Source organism: Danio rerio, chromosome 22 (genome assembly GCF_049306965.1).
Source record: "Danio rerio strain Tuebingen ecotype United States chromosome 22, GRCz12tu, whole genome shotgun sequence".
Lineage (NCBI taxonomy): Eukaryota > Metazoa > Chordata > Actinopteri > Cypriniformes > Danionidae > Danio > Danio rerio.
The window spans coordinates 10,809,790-10,824,616 of record NC_133197.1 but is presented as its reverse complement, the minus strand read 5'-3'; the positions used below and the strand labels follow the sequence as shown (position 1 = coordinate 10,824,616).

The 14,827-nt window shown below is 42.4% G+C and overlaps 1 protein-coding gene across 3 annotated transcripts in view; it reads right to left on the bottom strand.

Annotated features, from left to right (window-relative positions):
- Window positions 1-14,827, bottom strand: part of bcor (BCL6 corepressor) — a 56,832-nt gene that overhangs the window by 28,109 nt on the left and 13,896 nt on the right. For 2 of the 3 annotated variants that reach the window (XR_012397342.1, NM_205626.1), the window contains 4 exon segments: window positions 13,446-13,653; window positions 11,379-11,666; window positions 10,026-10,415; window positions 1,622-1,929 (listed from right to left, as the gene is read on the bottom strand). Coding sequence is in view for 2 of the 3 variants with exons in the window: in NM_205626.1 (NP_991189.1) it covers window positions 1,622-1,929; window positions 10,026-10,415; window positions 11,379-11,666; window positions 13,446-13,653 (1,194 nt within the window). In the remaining variant the exon portion in view is untranslated. 3 annotated transcript variants of the gene reach the window in all.

The window sequence follows — 14,827 nt, the reverse complement described above, 5'->3', positions numbered from 1 at the left end:
TTAAGGTAGTAGTTTAGGTATAGGGTTTAGGTGTATTGGTTAGGATAAGGATGTAGAATGAGATCATGCAGAATATGTACTTTATAAGTACTCAGGGGGGGATTTAACCAATAAGCGAGGTAAGTGGCCGCTTGGGGCTGGGAAAACTAGAGCCCCCTAATAAATATCTGGAAGTATAAATTCTATATAACTTTATATAGCATCGTTTTCTACCATATTTTGTATGGTGAGAGTTAAACAAATACAATTTTAACGTAATTAAATATAATATAATATATATATATATATATATATATATATATATATATATATATATATATATATATATATATACATACATACATACATACATACATATATATATATATATATATATATATACATATATATACATACATACATACATACATATACATATATACATATATATATATATATATATATATATATATATATATATATATATATATATATATATATATATATATATATATATATATATATATATATATATATATATATATATATGTGCATATATATATAATTAGCAATATAAATAAAACTTAAATAAAAGTAGAAAGGATGCATTTCAGGACTAGGGCCCTATGGCTGGAATTGCTAAGGGCACCCAAAGCCACTAAGTCCACAATTGTAAGTACTAATCAACATCTTCTTAATAGGCAGGTGAAAAGCCACTAAATAATAGTTAGAATTGAAACTAAAGTGTGTATTATTAATTCTATTTATACATTTTTAATATTTAATAAGAGAAAAAAATAAGGATATGCATGCATGCTACTATTATTATTTATGCTTATTAATGGGTACATTATCATCAATATTAATAACAACAACTATTATTACAATTACAATTATTACATTATATATAATAATGACAATAATTTCATGCATTATCATAATGAAAATATAATACATTATTCCAATCTTTACATTTTTTTCAAGTTAAAACATAAAACTTCAAGAATGAACTACAATTATCTACACACAAGCAAACCACCAGGCAGACAGATAAACTTCATGCGTCATTTCTGGAGGACATGCACACAGCCTGTCCCTAAAGTCAAAAACGATGCTCACTTTGCAAACCCGCACATGCAGTATTGTGTAAACACTGACACAAATATTGCCATACGACCGCGTTTGTCTGCTGTAAACGGCCTGGACGCGAGGTGTGTTTGTGTTCGGCTGTTGCACTACATCTGTGTGTGTGAGCAAGAACGCAGGCTGTGTTATTTAAAGAATGCGCAGCGTGTTCACCGGGGAATGATTTTCCTTGACGGAGAGCGAGAGAAAGAGACCCGGCCTTCACTCGTCCCTCCCCCTCGTTCGCGTCCCTCCGCTGGGAGTCTGCCTTTCAGCGCAAGAGGAGGTCAAAGCAACCGCACTCCAAACACACACACGCTATGACCCCCCCCCCCACCCGCGTCCGCTGAGCCGTCCCAGAGAGCCGCGGCGCTTCCCTAATTGGGATGATTAACATTGTTGTGATTGGAGACACGTTTTTAAACGGTTCCTTGCGGAGCCCGGGGAGAGCGCTTGGGTCGCGAGCCAAAGCTAAGAGACAAAAGAAAGCACCTCGACCTTCTGCCGCAGCTTTTACCTTGTGCTGGTGGGCGGGGCTTAGCTCGGGACACTCCTGATTGGTGGACTGCAGCAGCATCCTGCGCTCCTGCTGGCTGAGGTGTTTGGTCTTGCACTGGCGCTTGCCCTTTGGCTTTTCAGGGTCCCCGTGGCGGCGCAAGCGTCCTGGGAAAGTGCAGTCGGGGTCCGGAGAGGGCGAAGAAGAGCCAACAGACTTGCGGTGCTCTTTGAGACGCTGCCGCTTGTCAGAGAGGTGGTGAGGGGGAACGGCAGAGGAGAACTTGCGTATGGAGTCACTGCAAAAGCTGTCGGAGAGGGCCGGGATTGCTGGAGAGAAAGATAGAGACAGGGAAATAAGTTAAGATAGTTCGCTGAGACGGTTTAATCAATAATGAAAGCAATTTTTAAGAAAGCTCTGATTGTGTGAGGAATCTAATGTAGTTTGGTCTAAAATGTGTGAACATTTGCAGAAATTTTTACTTAGAAATGAAAAGTATGCGCCGATTTCAAGTGATTTAGGAATGATAGAACAAAAATACTTGATATATTTATATACAATCAAAAAAAAACTTCATGAACAGTGTTAACCACTGTTTTTTGTAGACAACTTTTCAGAAGTGGTTACACTGGGGGAAAAATATTTAAATTCTGTAAAATCTGGTAAAAAAAATTGCTCAAAATATGGAAAGATGGAAAGAAAAAAGCATTTAACACACATTTGAAGTAGGCACGAACCGATACCACTGTTTTACAAACCGATACGAGTATGAGTATTTTACAGTATGTGCAGTCACCGATATCGTGTATCGATTCCGATGCTTCTTAGATTTGGTTTCAAAGAAAGTGCGATTAATTCGAAAGTAGGTTTTATTTTTTGCCTGTAGCAAGGACGAACACAAAAACTTTTAACAGAAGGCTATTCCAAGCCAAAAATATACACACATTGTTGATAACCCTTCAAATCGATAGACCCTATGGTTTACTGATTAAGCCTTACACTAACTTGAGTCTACGACTTCACAAATTACATAATTAAGAGTGTGCAGTTTGTTACCTTATAGAGTCACTCTCTTGACATTGTATTTTGGGGATTCACAAAACCCTGTTATGCGTGGTTCTTCGTTATATTCACTATATTATTTATTCGTTATGTTATTGAGTCCATATATTCGTAATATTATTCAGTCCTACCGTTTAATCTGTGCTCAGGTAATCCAAAAGTAGGCTACGTGATGTTTAACTATTGTTGGGTCGCAGGTGGATACGATCAACAGATGAATATGCAAACTTTAACGACTTTCTCTAAAATATTAAGATTTTATCTTGACAGACTGCTATAAATACGCATACACTCATTTAAAAAAAAACAAAAAAACAAAAAAAACCGCACAACCATCATCACACAATGTTTCAGAGTTTTTCTACCGACTGAGTTCGTTCTTCCGAGGTAGTCAGGGAATACTTTCAGTGCTGTGAATAGGGAATTAAAACCGAAACTGAAAAGCGCAATGGATGATTTTGTCATTAACAGTGAAAACAGTTTAAAATAGGCTTCTCTGAAACGATTAATGTTCCTCTTTAATTTAATGTATAATATTATTTTGTTCTTGGAGCTGAAGCATATATTGCAGACTTGTTTTGAAGCACTTCACCTCTGTTATTCGTTCTTGTTTATTTTGTAAATAACTGACCAACATTGATTGATACATTAAGATTAAAGTCAGGTAGTTCCACGTAGTGAAATACTGCTGAGTGATATCGATGCGTGCTATTAGCATTTCATGTACGATAAGAGTATGAGTATTTTAACCTAGTATTGAGTCGATACTGGTTTCGGCGCATCCCTAATTTGAAGTCTGAAAGCTATATTCCAATAGTACCCAAAAGCCGTTTTTGTGCGTTGTGTGAACATTTTTTTATTTAATTAGATTTAATTAAAATGAGTCAATAATACCAAATAAACATTAAAAACACAAATATTATGCTAAAAGCTTAACTATTCTATGAATATTAAAACACCTTTTCTTAAGATCACAACAAATAATACTGCACAAACCCTTACTTTCATTTAATCAACCTAAAACATGTAAAAACACACAAACAAATGCAAGCGCACAATCTGGGATTTCTGTTTTGTGTTGTTGCTAGCGATTTCATCACAGATGAACCACACAGAGACAAACCAACCACAGTTTCCTGAAGGTCTTGTTAGGTAAATCAGACTGACAGCGGCAGAAGGCTGACCGCGTTAGGATGGATGGACAAAAGACGAAAGAGTTCTAACACACACACACGCATGCACAACAAAAAAAGTGATACATCCTTCCCTTCGTCTGCTTTCTATTTTGCCTCACGTGACCAGAGCTGAAGCGAAAGAGGCACGTTTAAGTGATAACATCAAGCGGCAGAGAAGGACGGAAGGGAAGAGAGGGAAAACATGAAAGGGAGAGCAAGATAAGAGAGGGAAATCAAATGAAAAGGGAAGCAACGGCGAACAGAAAAGGAGAAATGACGGACGGACGTTAAAGTGGGAGAATAGAGAGAGAAACGCAGCAGCGAGGGAAGAGACGATGAAAGGGTGAGCGCAAGGCCGAGAGAGAGGGAGAGAAACCGAGCACGCTCCACATCTGTTCCATTATTCATCATATTCCCCGTTCGGTCGCGCTCACACACACACATACACACAGGCAGCGAGAGCCCCACCGCACAGAGGAAATCTATCTCACACGCATGCAAGCAAGAACAGAGGACGCCAAAGACAGAAGACCACATGCAGACTACGAAAACACGCACGAGCAACTAGAAAAACACCAATATACAACAACCAGGCCAAACCATTGGATGGTATTTCGCAATTTCAAAACAATCTCCAGTAATCAAAATCATGATTGTCAGAACTTTTCTGACAACATAATTAATTAATACAATTTGAAAGTAAAACACATGAAAGCAAAGCAGATTTCCTATAAAATAGGTGTTGATTACAGTCCGGCTACTCACTGAAGCTAAGCAGGGCTGAGCCTGGTCAGTACCTGAATGGGAGACCACATGGGAAAACTATGTTGCTGGGGGAAGGGGTGTAAGAGAGGCCAGCAGGGGGCGCTCAACCTGTGCTTTGTGTGAGTCCTAATGCCCCAGTATAGTGAAGGGGACACTATACTGTTAGTGAGCGCCGTCTTTCGGATGATACATTTAACCTTTCTGTGGTCATTAAAAATCCCATGGCACTTCTCGAAAAAAGTATATATATAACCCTAGTGTCCTGGCCAAATTTCCTCCATTGGCCCCTTACAGATCATGGCCTTACAATCATCCCAATCCACCGGATTTACTCTATCATCAACTCCACCAATAGCTTGTGTGTGGTGAGCGCACTGGCGCTGTTGACCTGTGGCTGCAGTCAAATCATCCAAGTGGATGCTGCACACTGGTGGTGGTGTGGAGAGACCTTCCTCATGATTGTGAAGCAATTTGAGTGTATGGCCATACACGATAAATGTGTTATTTATATACAAATTACTTACAGTTGTATATATAAAAAAAAAGTTAGATGTGTTACACTTCATCCAACGTCGATTCATCACTTTCACACTATAAATTAAGGCAAAAGTTTGAAACAATGCATCAAACAAATGTAATTCCAAGTAGGTAAATATAAACCCCACACCTATTTTACTCTTAACCAGAGATGCCCAAACTAGGGCCCGCAGGCCAAAGTTGGCCCTTTGTATCCTTTGATTTGGCCAGTCAGAGGGAATATGATTGGGAAGGGTTGGGTAATGCCTTTATCAGAGATTCCCATTGTTTGTTTGTTTGTTTTATTGTTGAGCAGCAAAATAAAACTGAAATTAAATGTTTCAATTATATGTTGTAAAGCAGGGGTCACCAATCTCGGTCCTGGAGGGCCGGTGTCCCTGCAGGGTTTAACTCCAACTTGCCTCAACACACCTGCCTGGATGTTTCAAGTATACCTAATAAGACCTTGATTAGCTTGTTCAGGTGTGTTTGAGCTAAAATTTGCAGGTCACCAGCCCTCCAGGAACAAGTTTGGTGACCACTGTTGTAAAGGAATTAGATTTTCTTTTTAAAAATGTAGCTACATACTGTCACTTAATGAATAGGGGACAAAACAGAAGACCTCAGCATGCAAATCAAGGTAAAGCTTGATGATTAATGTATTCGACATTGAACTTTGTTGTTTTATAAATAAATTTTTCTAATGGTTTTATTGTAATAAGTTTGGTAAAATAATATACATTTTCTAACGATTTAGAATGCATTAGTAAATACGGGTAAAGTACGTTTTTCTATTCATTTATAAGTTTTATGAAATAAATCAGGAAATTACCAATTGCAATTTTAATGTAATACAGACTGATGTATTTACCTTCAGCCCACAACTTTTAATCAAGCTTCAATTTTGGCCCATCATAAGAAAAAGTTTGGGCACCACTGACTTTAACTATAAATTCAACCAAAATTTGAAACAACGGGACAAACAAATGTCATTTTTTACAAGTACTGTAAAAGAAACACTTATTTGTCTTCAGTGGTTCCATCTAAACATTATCAAGTTAATCGATTACATTTGTACAAACAAAAAAAAAAAACAATGACTCAATGACCGTTTCTTCTCAGTGTCAGTATAGGGCGCACGCTCACTAACACTGTTCAGTGACACACTTTATCAGAAAATAGCGTAGATATCTATTAAAGGGGGTCAACAGTTGCAAATAGATCAAGTTTAATCAAAACTCTTACACATGCAATTTAAAAAAAAATCTGCAACCACAAAAATATTGCATACTTAAGTGTCTACATGCTGTCTAACCAACAAAACCATATTGGTTGACCACTATTCACAGACATGCAGAAGTTTACACAAGAAGCAATATGTCATCAAATCCTTACCACAAAGTCACATCAACAGCCCCCTCAGAAATGCGCCGGTTTAGTTTGGTTGAAACGAAACTGGTGCATCTAATAGATCAGCCGAAGACGAAAGCAACTCAGAAAACCTTCAACACGCAGACCACCAACTGTGCAACTGTTCACTTGCGTGTGTGCGCGCGCGAGAACCCGTCCTCATGGGCAAATCGTTCCAGTCTGCGTAAAGTGCTCCTCTCCTTCAACAGGCTAATTAAAGTCCTACCCCGAGAACCCTTGAGACCAGATTCACCGCACCTACCCCCGACACACACACACATACACGCGCAAGTATGCGTGCTCTGCAACCTAAGTGAATCACTCAATTAGCAAAAGGGGAGCAAAGACCTTAATGCCTGTAAAAATCAACAGAACAAAAGCAGCGTGCTAAAAGCGCACACACACACATACACGCATACCCTGGGGCTTACAGCGGAGAGCTGTGCATCACTGGCATGCATGTCTTGTCTCTCACACCTCGTCATAGACAACACAAATTAGCCTGTGTGCGTGTTCGTATTCCCTCGGTTGAAGAGTGTGCGTGTGTGTGTGTGTGGTGGGAGACGGATTTTGACAGGGACATCTGGGGGATATTAGCCTCCCATTAGCACGCAACTGGGCACACACGCGCACACAATAATGTATTAACCAGCAAAGCATCGCTCGGCTTGAGTAAAAGCGAGATACATATGTATAGCATATATTACTCACACACGCGCAGAGAGTCAGGGATAGAGCGAGATAAAGAGTCTCGTCTCTCGTCTTGCTGCTCTCTAATCCTCCTGACAGAACGCCAGCACAATATCCAGCAGCCAAGATACTGACGGGCAGCCTCACACACACACACACACACACACACACACACAAACGCACGCACGTTGTTATTTGCACAGTTGTGGAATCTCATGGCTCATTACTCTGCGGCATGCGCTTTCTCGCCGATGCTTTTATACCAACAAGGAAGCGAGCGTCTGAGAGTGTGCGTGTGAGACTTGTCAATCAACAAGAATCATTATTGCTATCCCGAAGCCGCAGACACAGGGCGACGTGCTCTGCTTTCCTCTAATCTGCCTCTCTCCCTTGCTGTCGTGCTCTCGTCTTTCACCTCAGTTCTCCCCTCAGCGCTCCGTATCCTCTTTTCATCTCTTTCACTCGTCTTTTTTTTTCACGCCTTCTCTCTGCTTTCTAACAGCCTTTCCCTCCCTCTTTCTTTGTGTCTCGTTCTTTCGTGCTGGTTGCATCTCCCCACTCAGTTTTCTCCTTCTGGGTCCTTCTCTGACCTGCATAACTAAATAAAACTTAGTCTTTAGCCTAGAACTCTTACGTGGTGTTGTGAAACCATATACTTTTCATAGCATAAAAATGTATGGTATGCAGCGTGTAGGATGTAGCATATGTGTAGGTTATACACTAGGGCAGGGTTGCCAAAACTCAGTACTGGAGAGCCGGTGTGCTGCAGGTTTTAGCTCCAACTTGCCTCAATACACCTCCATGGATGTTTTAAACAAGTGCAACAAGGTGTGTCTTACAGAGAAACATTAAAGTAATGGAAAAACTTAAGTTTTAGTTGGTTCTGGTTACCCTAGTGTAGGGGTGCACAAACTTCTCGCTGGAGGGCCGGTGTCCTGCAAAGTTTAGTTCCAACCCCAATCAGACACACCTGGGCTAGCTAATAAAGCACTTACTAGGCTTTCTGGAAACATCCATGCAGGTGTGTTGAGGCAAGTTGGAGCTAAAACCTGCAGGATACCGTCCCTCCAAGACAGAGTTTGAGCACCCTGCACTAGGGTAACCAGATCCTTCGAAGACATGTTTTTGCATTACTTTAACGTTTCTCTGTAAGGCACACCTTGTTGCGCGCCTCCATTTGTTGGTCATGTACATATGCAAACACTGGCCAGTTCATCTCAATCCCTCAGCACCAATGCAAAAGCCAAGAGAGAGCACAAGCTTTTACATGTAGTTATGTGGCACATGGCTCCTGAATAGCATTTTTTGAATCCAGTAGTCCTCAACCACCAGGCCGCGGACGAATACCGGTCGTAAATCAATTGGTACCGGGCTGCGCAAGAAATCATTAATTATTTCTATTTTATTTATTATCGGAGTCTAAACGATCTTTTATTTTGAAAAATGACATCTCGGTCACTTGAGTGCCCAAATTTAACCTACAAGCAGCAAAATGAGTAAGAAAGAGACGTCTTCAGAAAGTTTCTTTGCAAAGGGGAAAACTCTCGGTGAAGGAGCCATGAACTGCCAAAGAAAAGGTCTGTGCAAGAAGATCAATTGGTGGAAATTGCAAATGACGACAGCCTTTTAGGCTTCTAGAGTTTGCACAAGTTTGTTATTTCTAATAGAAGTGTGCAGCTTGCGCGTGCAAACAGCCTTCAAGACACACTCAGTTGAATGACTGCCGCGAGCGTATTGTGAGTGAAGAACTGACCAATCAGCTTCAGCTTGTATGGTATATACACATTTCGGTAGACTGATTTGCGTTTCGGTAGACTAACTACGTTCCCACCTCGGATCCCTCATCACAGTATGCTATTTGGTAAACTTTTCACATCCAGCGCAATAGTATGCTTCCTGCGTACACATCTTGCCTATCGCAATATAGAAATGCTACCATGACAAATGAAAACCCTCTGTAACAAATCAGAAAACCCTCTGTAAAACCATAGACAATAATGGTCTGTCACAACTCTTATACAAAATGACCCTCTTCTGCATCTCAATGCACCGTAGATAAATTTTGACACTCCTGATTTTCAAAGCCTAAAAATGTATAGCATGCATTGTGAAGAATGTAGTATGCATGTGCAGGGTATATACTGCTGTGTACAGGAAGAACTATGCAGTAATTAGTGTGTAGTGTTGGATGTCAAACTACAAAGGTATTAATTGTAGTATGTTTTGGGTAAGGTACAATGTGCAAGAAATGAAAGAAAATGGAGCATAAGTTGTAACATGTATGATGTAGTAATATAATAATGTTGGTTCTGTAAATGAATATATTGTTTAATAAATAAAAGGTAAAGATATAGATGTTGTATACAGATATTGTAGTATGTATTGAGGTGTAATATGTAGGACATATTGTATGGACGGAAGGGACAAGGGTATAGGTCGTAAGTTTTAGGGCAGAGAATGTAGAAATAGGATGTAAGAAGTACATTCCAGAAAATAGAGAGTAGGGACTACATATCATGAATAGTAGTGCGTAGGGAGATGTGAAACCTGCATTAGCGCACCCCCTGAATGGTTGATCAGTTTATGAATAAACAAGCTAGACAAGGAAACTCTTTAGGCATGCAAATAAAAAGGATCAAAAACAATACCAGCATTTTTGACTGCTGTCCCATTTCATCTCAACTCTGAGGCCCTGTTGACTCAAACGTCCTCTAAAGATTTTCAGACAATCTTTTCTCTACTTCCCAGAATCCTTTGCTTTCTGCTTACAACTGTGCATTTAAATGAGACTGAATGGAACGACGTACCTGTGTTGGACTCTGCATATTCCAGCTGTTCCTTAGTCCAGCCTCTCTCGACTTCTGCTTTCCTTTTCAATCCCTTCTCTTCAATTCCATTTGTTTTGACCTTTCGATCCACAGCAGGGACACCGTGGGCGACTCTCGGGACCTCCGGAGTGCAAGGGTCAAGCTTCTCCCTCCTGGTGGTTTGAAGAGGTGGAATGGAGGCTTTGGATGTGGGAGGCAAACCCAAGTTGGTGGCTCCGAATTGTGGCCTGTCATGGTTGAGCTGGCCCTGTCTATCCCACAGTTCCTGGAGATTATGGAGGTGGCGGGGCTTACTGAGCCGAAGACCCGTCAACTCGATACGCACCTTCAGCTTCTTCACCTCCTGCTCAGAGGGCTGTGGCCACACGTCTGCGGAGAGAGATAGAGGCAATCCGTTTATACCTCATATTAACATCCGTCTGGGATGAGCCAATCTTAAGTGGTCAGCTGGGAGGAATTGCCATGTACACCGGGATTTACCATGCATCTCAAATGGGAATTGAACAAGGGGTATATGTTACGCACTAAGGCATATCCCGAGATACAGGACACTAAATCCCAACAATGTTCCTTCACATCCTATGAATGTATGATCCTTCCTAAATGTTTTTTAACTGGATGAGCTTAAAAGCCTTGCTCTTAACTTGGCCATCTCTGTCTAAAATTATTGTATCAGCTTCTACAATCTAAAGAGTTATCGGTTATTGATATTGAACAAAAATTACATTGAGCAAAACTTGTCCACTATTTTATTGCATAAAATGCTAATTAAAAGTAAATACAAATGTTTGTATAATCAGACCAAGGATTGATTCAGATTGTTAACAGTCATTTCCTTATCAGAACATAAACACAATTTTGATCGCTTTTAAATTAAGGTACAGCGCAGAACACGCACCCACTTGCAGACACATATGGTTTTCTGACAGAAACAAGCTTTCTGGGACACGTTTAAGCGATGAGAGTTTATACAATGGTTGTTTTGATGTCTGAAAACGCCCTTTAGACTGAGCACAAAGAGAGAGTAGGATAGAGAACGCCCGGCAGTTGTGTTTATTTGGACCATGTGATGGCAATAAACACAAATCAAGATGAATCGAAAAGGCCAGTGAAAGGATCAAAGCCAGAGCAAGCAGAGGAAGGGGGAGAAGAACAGCTGAACTCTGGAGAGCAAGCGAGACGTGTCAGTGAGCGAGACAGAAGGTCGGCGATAAGATGAAAGACAGTGGACGATCCACTGCTTGCTGTTTGCAGAGGTGGCAGAAAGGATGGAATAAAAAGAAGGCAGATCTCATGAAGGACACTGAAGAGACAGACAGACGGAACGTCTACCTGAAATCAGTCTTGCTCTCTTGGATGCGATGCCATTATCCTCCTCTCCTCTCGTCGGCCGCTCTCCATCTCTCTCCTCTGTGGTGTGTGTGCAATCAGGGTGGCCTTGGCTGTGTTCCAAACCCAATGCACGTTTCCTGCCCGTCGCCGTGCCAACAGACCCCTCCTCCTCTCCCTTCACGTCCCTCGCTCTCTTCTCCTCCGTTCGGTGGGGCTGCAGGACATCGGCTGGCAGGCCGCACCGTTGGAGCACGGGAACTCTGTTGTTTGCACATGCTGGAGTTGTACCTGCGTAGCCACACAAACAAAAAAAATGTGTTAGCCTGATACGCCGCGTCACCGACTTGCAAAGACCTTTTTTCAATTTCCAAAGGAAGCACGGCAGGCCAGCAGAGCACAAGGCCACAGATGGAGAAAGACAGAGCGGAAAAGACTAAAGAAAAACAAGCCCTTCTCTCTGCCCTGGACAGTTGCGTGTTTGTGCTAACTACACCACACCCATCCCACACTGGGAGCTAGACTGCAAACAGGGACGCGCTTACTTGCTCTCTCTGCAAGCTTAAATTAGCCCAAAACATCCGTGCCAAGAGCGCAAGAGGCAACCCAGCTCGAGTCTCCTCTCCCTCCCCCTTCCTCTCTTCTCACACTCTCCTCCCCCTCTCCTGCTTTCTCTCGTTCTGTGTGTGGCAGTGAAAAGCGCTCCTTGAGAATTTCTCCCGGCAGCTAAGAGCAGCAGCGCAGATCAAAGACAGGCGCTAGGGGCTCACGCTCCATACCGCCCGCTTCTCTCTTTCACACACACACACACTCATACACACACACACAATATATAACACGCTACATACACGGTCTAGAAAAACCACACACAAATTATGCGGCTAGCCGAAACCTAATAAGTCACACATGAACCAAATCTAGCAAATTTACGAAAACACATATGCCACAAGAAAAAAAAAAAAAACCCTGCTCAGTCGTACATGTGAAATTACTTGATTAGCACACGCTCGGTGCCGAACAGATCCACCTTTATACTGGCCTGGGTAAGAATGCAGCCCACCCTGCCCCGTGCTTACAGACATGCACAAAGCATGTGACTAACACCACATGCATCCCATAATTCATGGCAATGTGTGCGCCATAGCAACTCTGCACAAAAACGGATCACCATGGAAACCTTGTTCGCGTCACCCGTTGAGAGTTAATGTGGCCAACGAGTGAACGAGAGAGATGTTGAAGGACAGATGGGGCATAAAAAATAAATAAAGAAAGGATCGAAGGACATGAAACCTCCAGAAAGGACACACACACACACAATCAATTTTGTTTGTTAAGTCCATTACCTCAACTGTATTCATTTTTAAAACATTGGTATTCGACAGATGTGACAAAGCTCGAAAGTTTTTTTATCGAGCAATTTCACCCTTAAAGCTTGACAGGAACTGCCGAGCAGACTCTGTTTATGTAATTCGCAGCGCCTTTAATTGTCCATGTGGCTGACACACATGCAAGCGTTCATGCGCACATACGCATTCTGACCCACATGCACAGGAAACGGCTCGCCTCTGTGAAAGCCACTAGGGAGAGCGAGGTCACATAGCAGCAAAGTGTTGATTTGGAAATCTGATGGCATTAGGCCATTACCGAAGCTCAAGTGGAAAAAACAAGAGCCAAACAGCAGAGAGAGAGGGAAAGAGGGGAGAGCCTGTGCATGTTTATGTATGCGCTTCCTGTTTGAGGGTGGCGGTGGCGGAAGCCATGTTTACCACGTCGTTTCCGCTGGTTTAACGCTGCTGTATGGAGCGCCACAGCGCAGGGACTGTCCCTAGTGACATGGGGAGGAAATGTAAGGGGTGGGGGGGGTGAAGAATGAGCATGCGCCTGTGAAACTGGGATGATCGCAGGACGGAATCAAGGCAGGAGTGAGAGGCAGCGCATATGACATACATTACAGGAAAGATGGAGAGCGTGAGACAAAGATAGCCGGAAAGGAAAAAGGAGATAAAAGGGAGCGTAGGAATGGGTGACGGTGCAAGAGGGATTGCGCTTGTGTGTGCGCACACGTCTTACCATTGCGCTGCTCAGTGGAATCGGAGAGGGCCGAAAGGGCTGCGGAGGGCCTGGAGCTTGGCTGGCTCCGTTCCCAGTCTCCTGCTCCGTGCTGGCTTTCCGCCAGCTCCCTCTCTCTCTCCTGCTCTCTCCCCAGTCCGGGCGCTGCAGACGACACACACCCCTCCTTCTCCTTCAGCTCCAGCTCCGAGAAGCGCATCATCGCACGCTACACAGACACACACACACACATACACAGCACAATCGTGAAACCAGATCCAGTGTTACGAACACCAGCTGTAAAGCCTGTCTCTAGTGTGCTCCAATACAACAAAAATAGAGGGAAAAACAGAATAAATCTGCAGTGAGAGTACAACAGGAGCTAAAGCGCATTAGAGTAAATGCAGCAAATGCATATCAATAACTTAACAAATGCTAACTAATACAGGTGAAGTCTTGGACTTCATTCTATTGAAACTTGACCATGCAATTTTCAGGGCCCCTGAAAAAGGGGGGGAAAGGAAGAAAAAAAACTTCACACCCGCCTGTGGGTGCAAAACCAAGTGTTACTCATATCAGCTGATTAGTAATTTAAAAATAAAATGAACTGACCTCCCAAAACGCAGCTGGTTGACTTAAATTACTGTCCTCTTGTGATAATCCTTCCATCTAAGTAATCAGAATGGGGCTCAATATCTTTTTCAATGATTTGAGATATATGTATTTACACAAATTAAACACATCAGCAAACAAACAGTCACTTACCCTGTTACACAAAAATATGGGAGAATTCAGTACATGGAATGCTAAGGCTTGGGAAGCTAGTGTTTCGAATACTTCAATCTAAGATGTGTGTAAATGCATAGATAAAACTGGCCTTAATAAAAGGGACTTTTCAAAATGGTGTGGACTATCTGAAATTAGGACATTGTCTTCCATCAGCCTCTCCATTGCTCTCCCTCCACTGAGCGACTATGTGTGTGTGCGCTAATGACTCTGCCAGTCTGCGAGCACTCTGTGCGCTGCTGCTGCTGGTAAGAACTCTAATCTTCCCCATCAGGAAAGAATGGGCCGGATTTCACTTAAGCTGGGAGGGCTGCCACCATGCACATGGCTATTGGGGGCCTGAGGGTGTGCATGTTTTTGTGTGTGTGTGTGTGTGTGGGTAAGAGAGAAAGGAGTGCTAGATGGAAGCCTGTAGGAAAGGGTGTGTGATTATGTTTGGGTATGCCCAACACACACACGCACATATCGTTCTCCAGGGCTCACCTGCAGGTTAACAGTTGCCTGCAGCATTATGTGCTAGCAAGGCCATGACATGGACGCGCACACACAAACACTCAGCAGCTGAGCTTCCGCACGACTGGGCAAAGCAGCCACACACGGCACTCTCTGTTAACCCT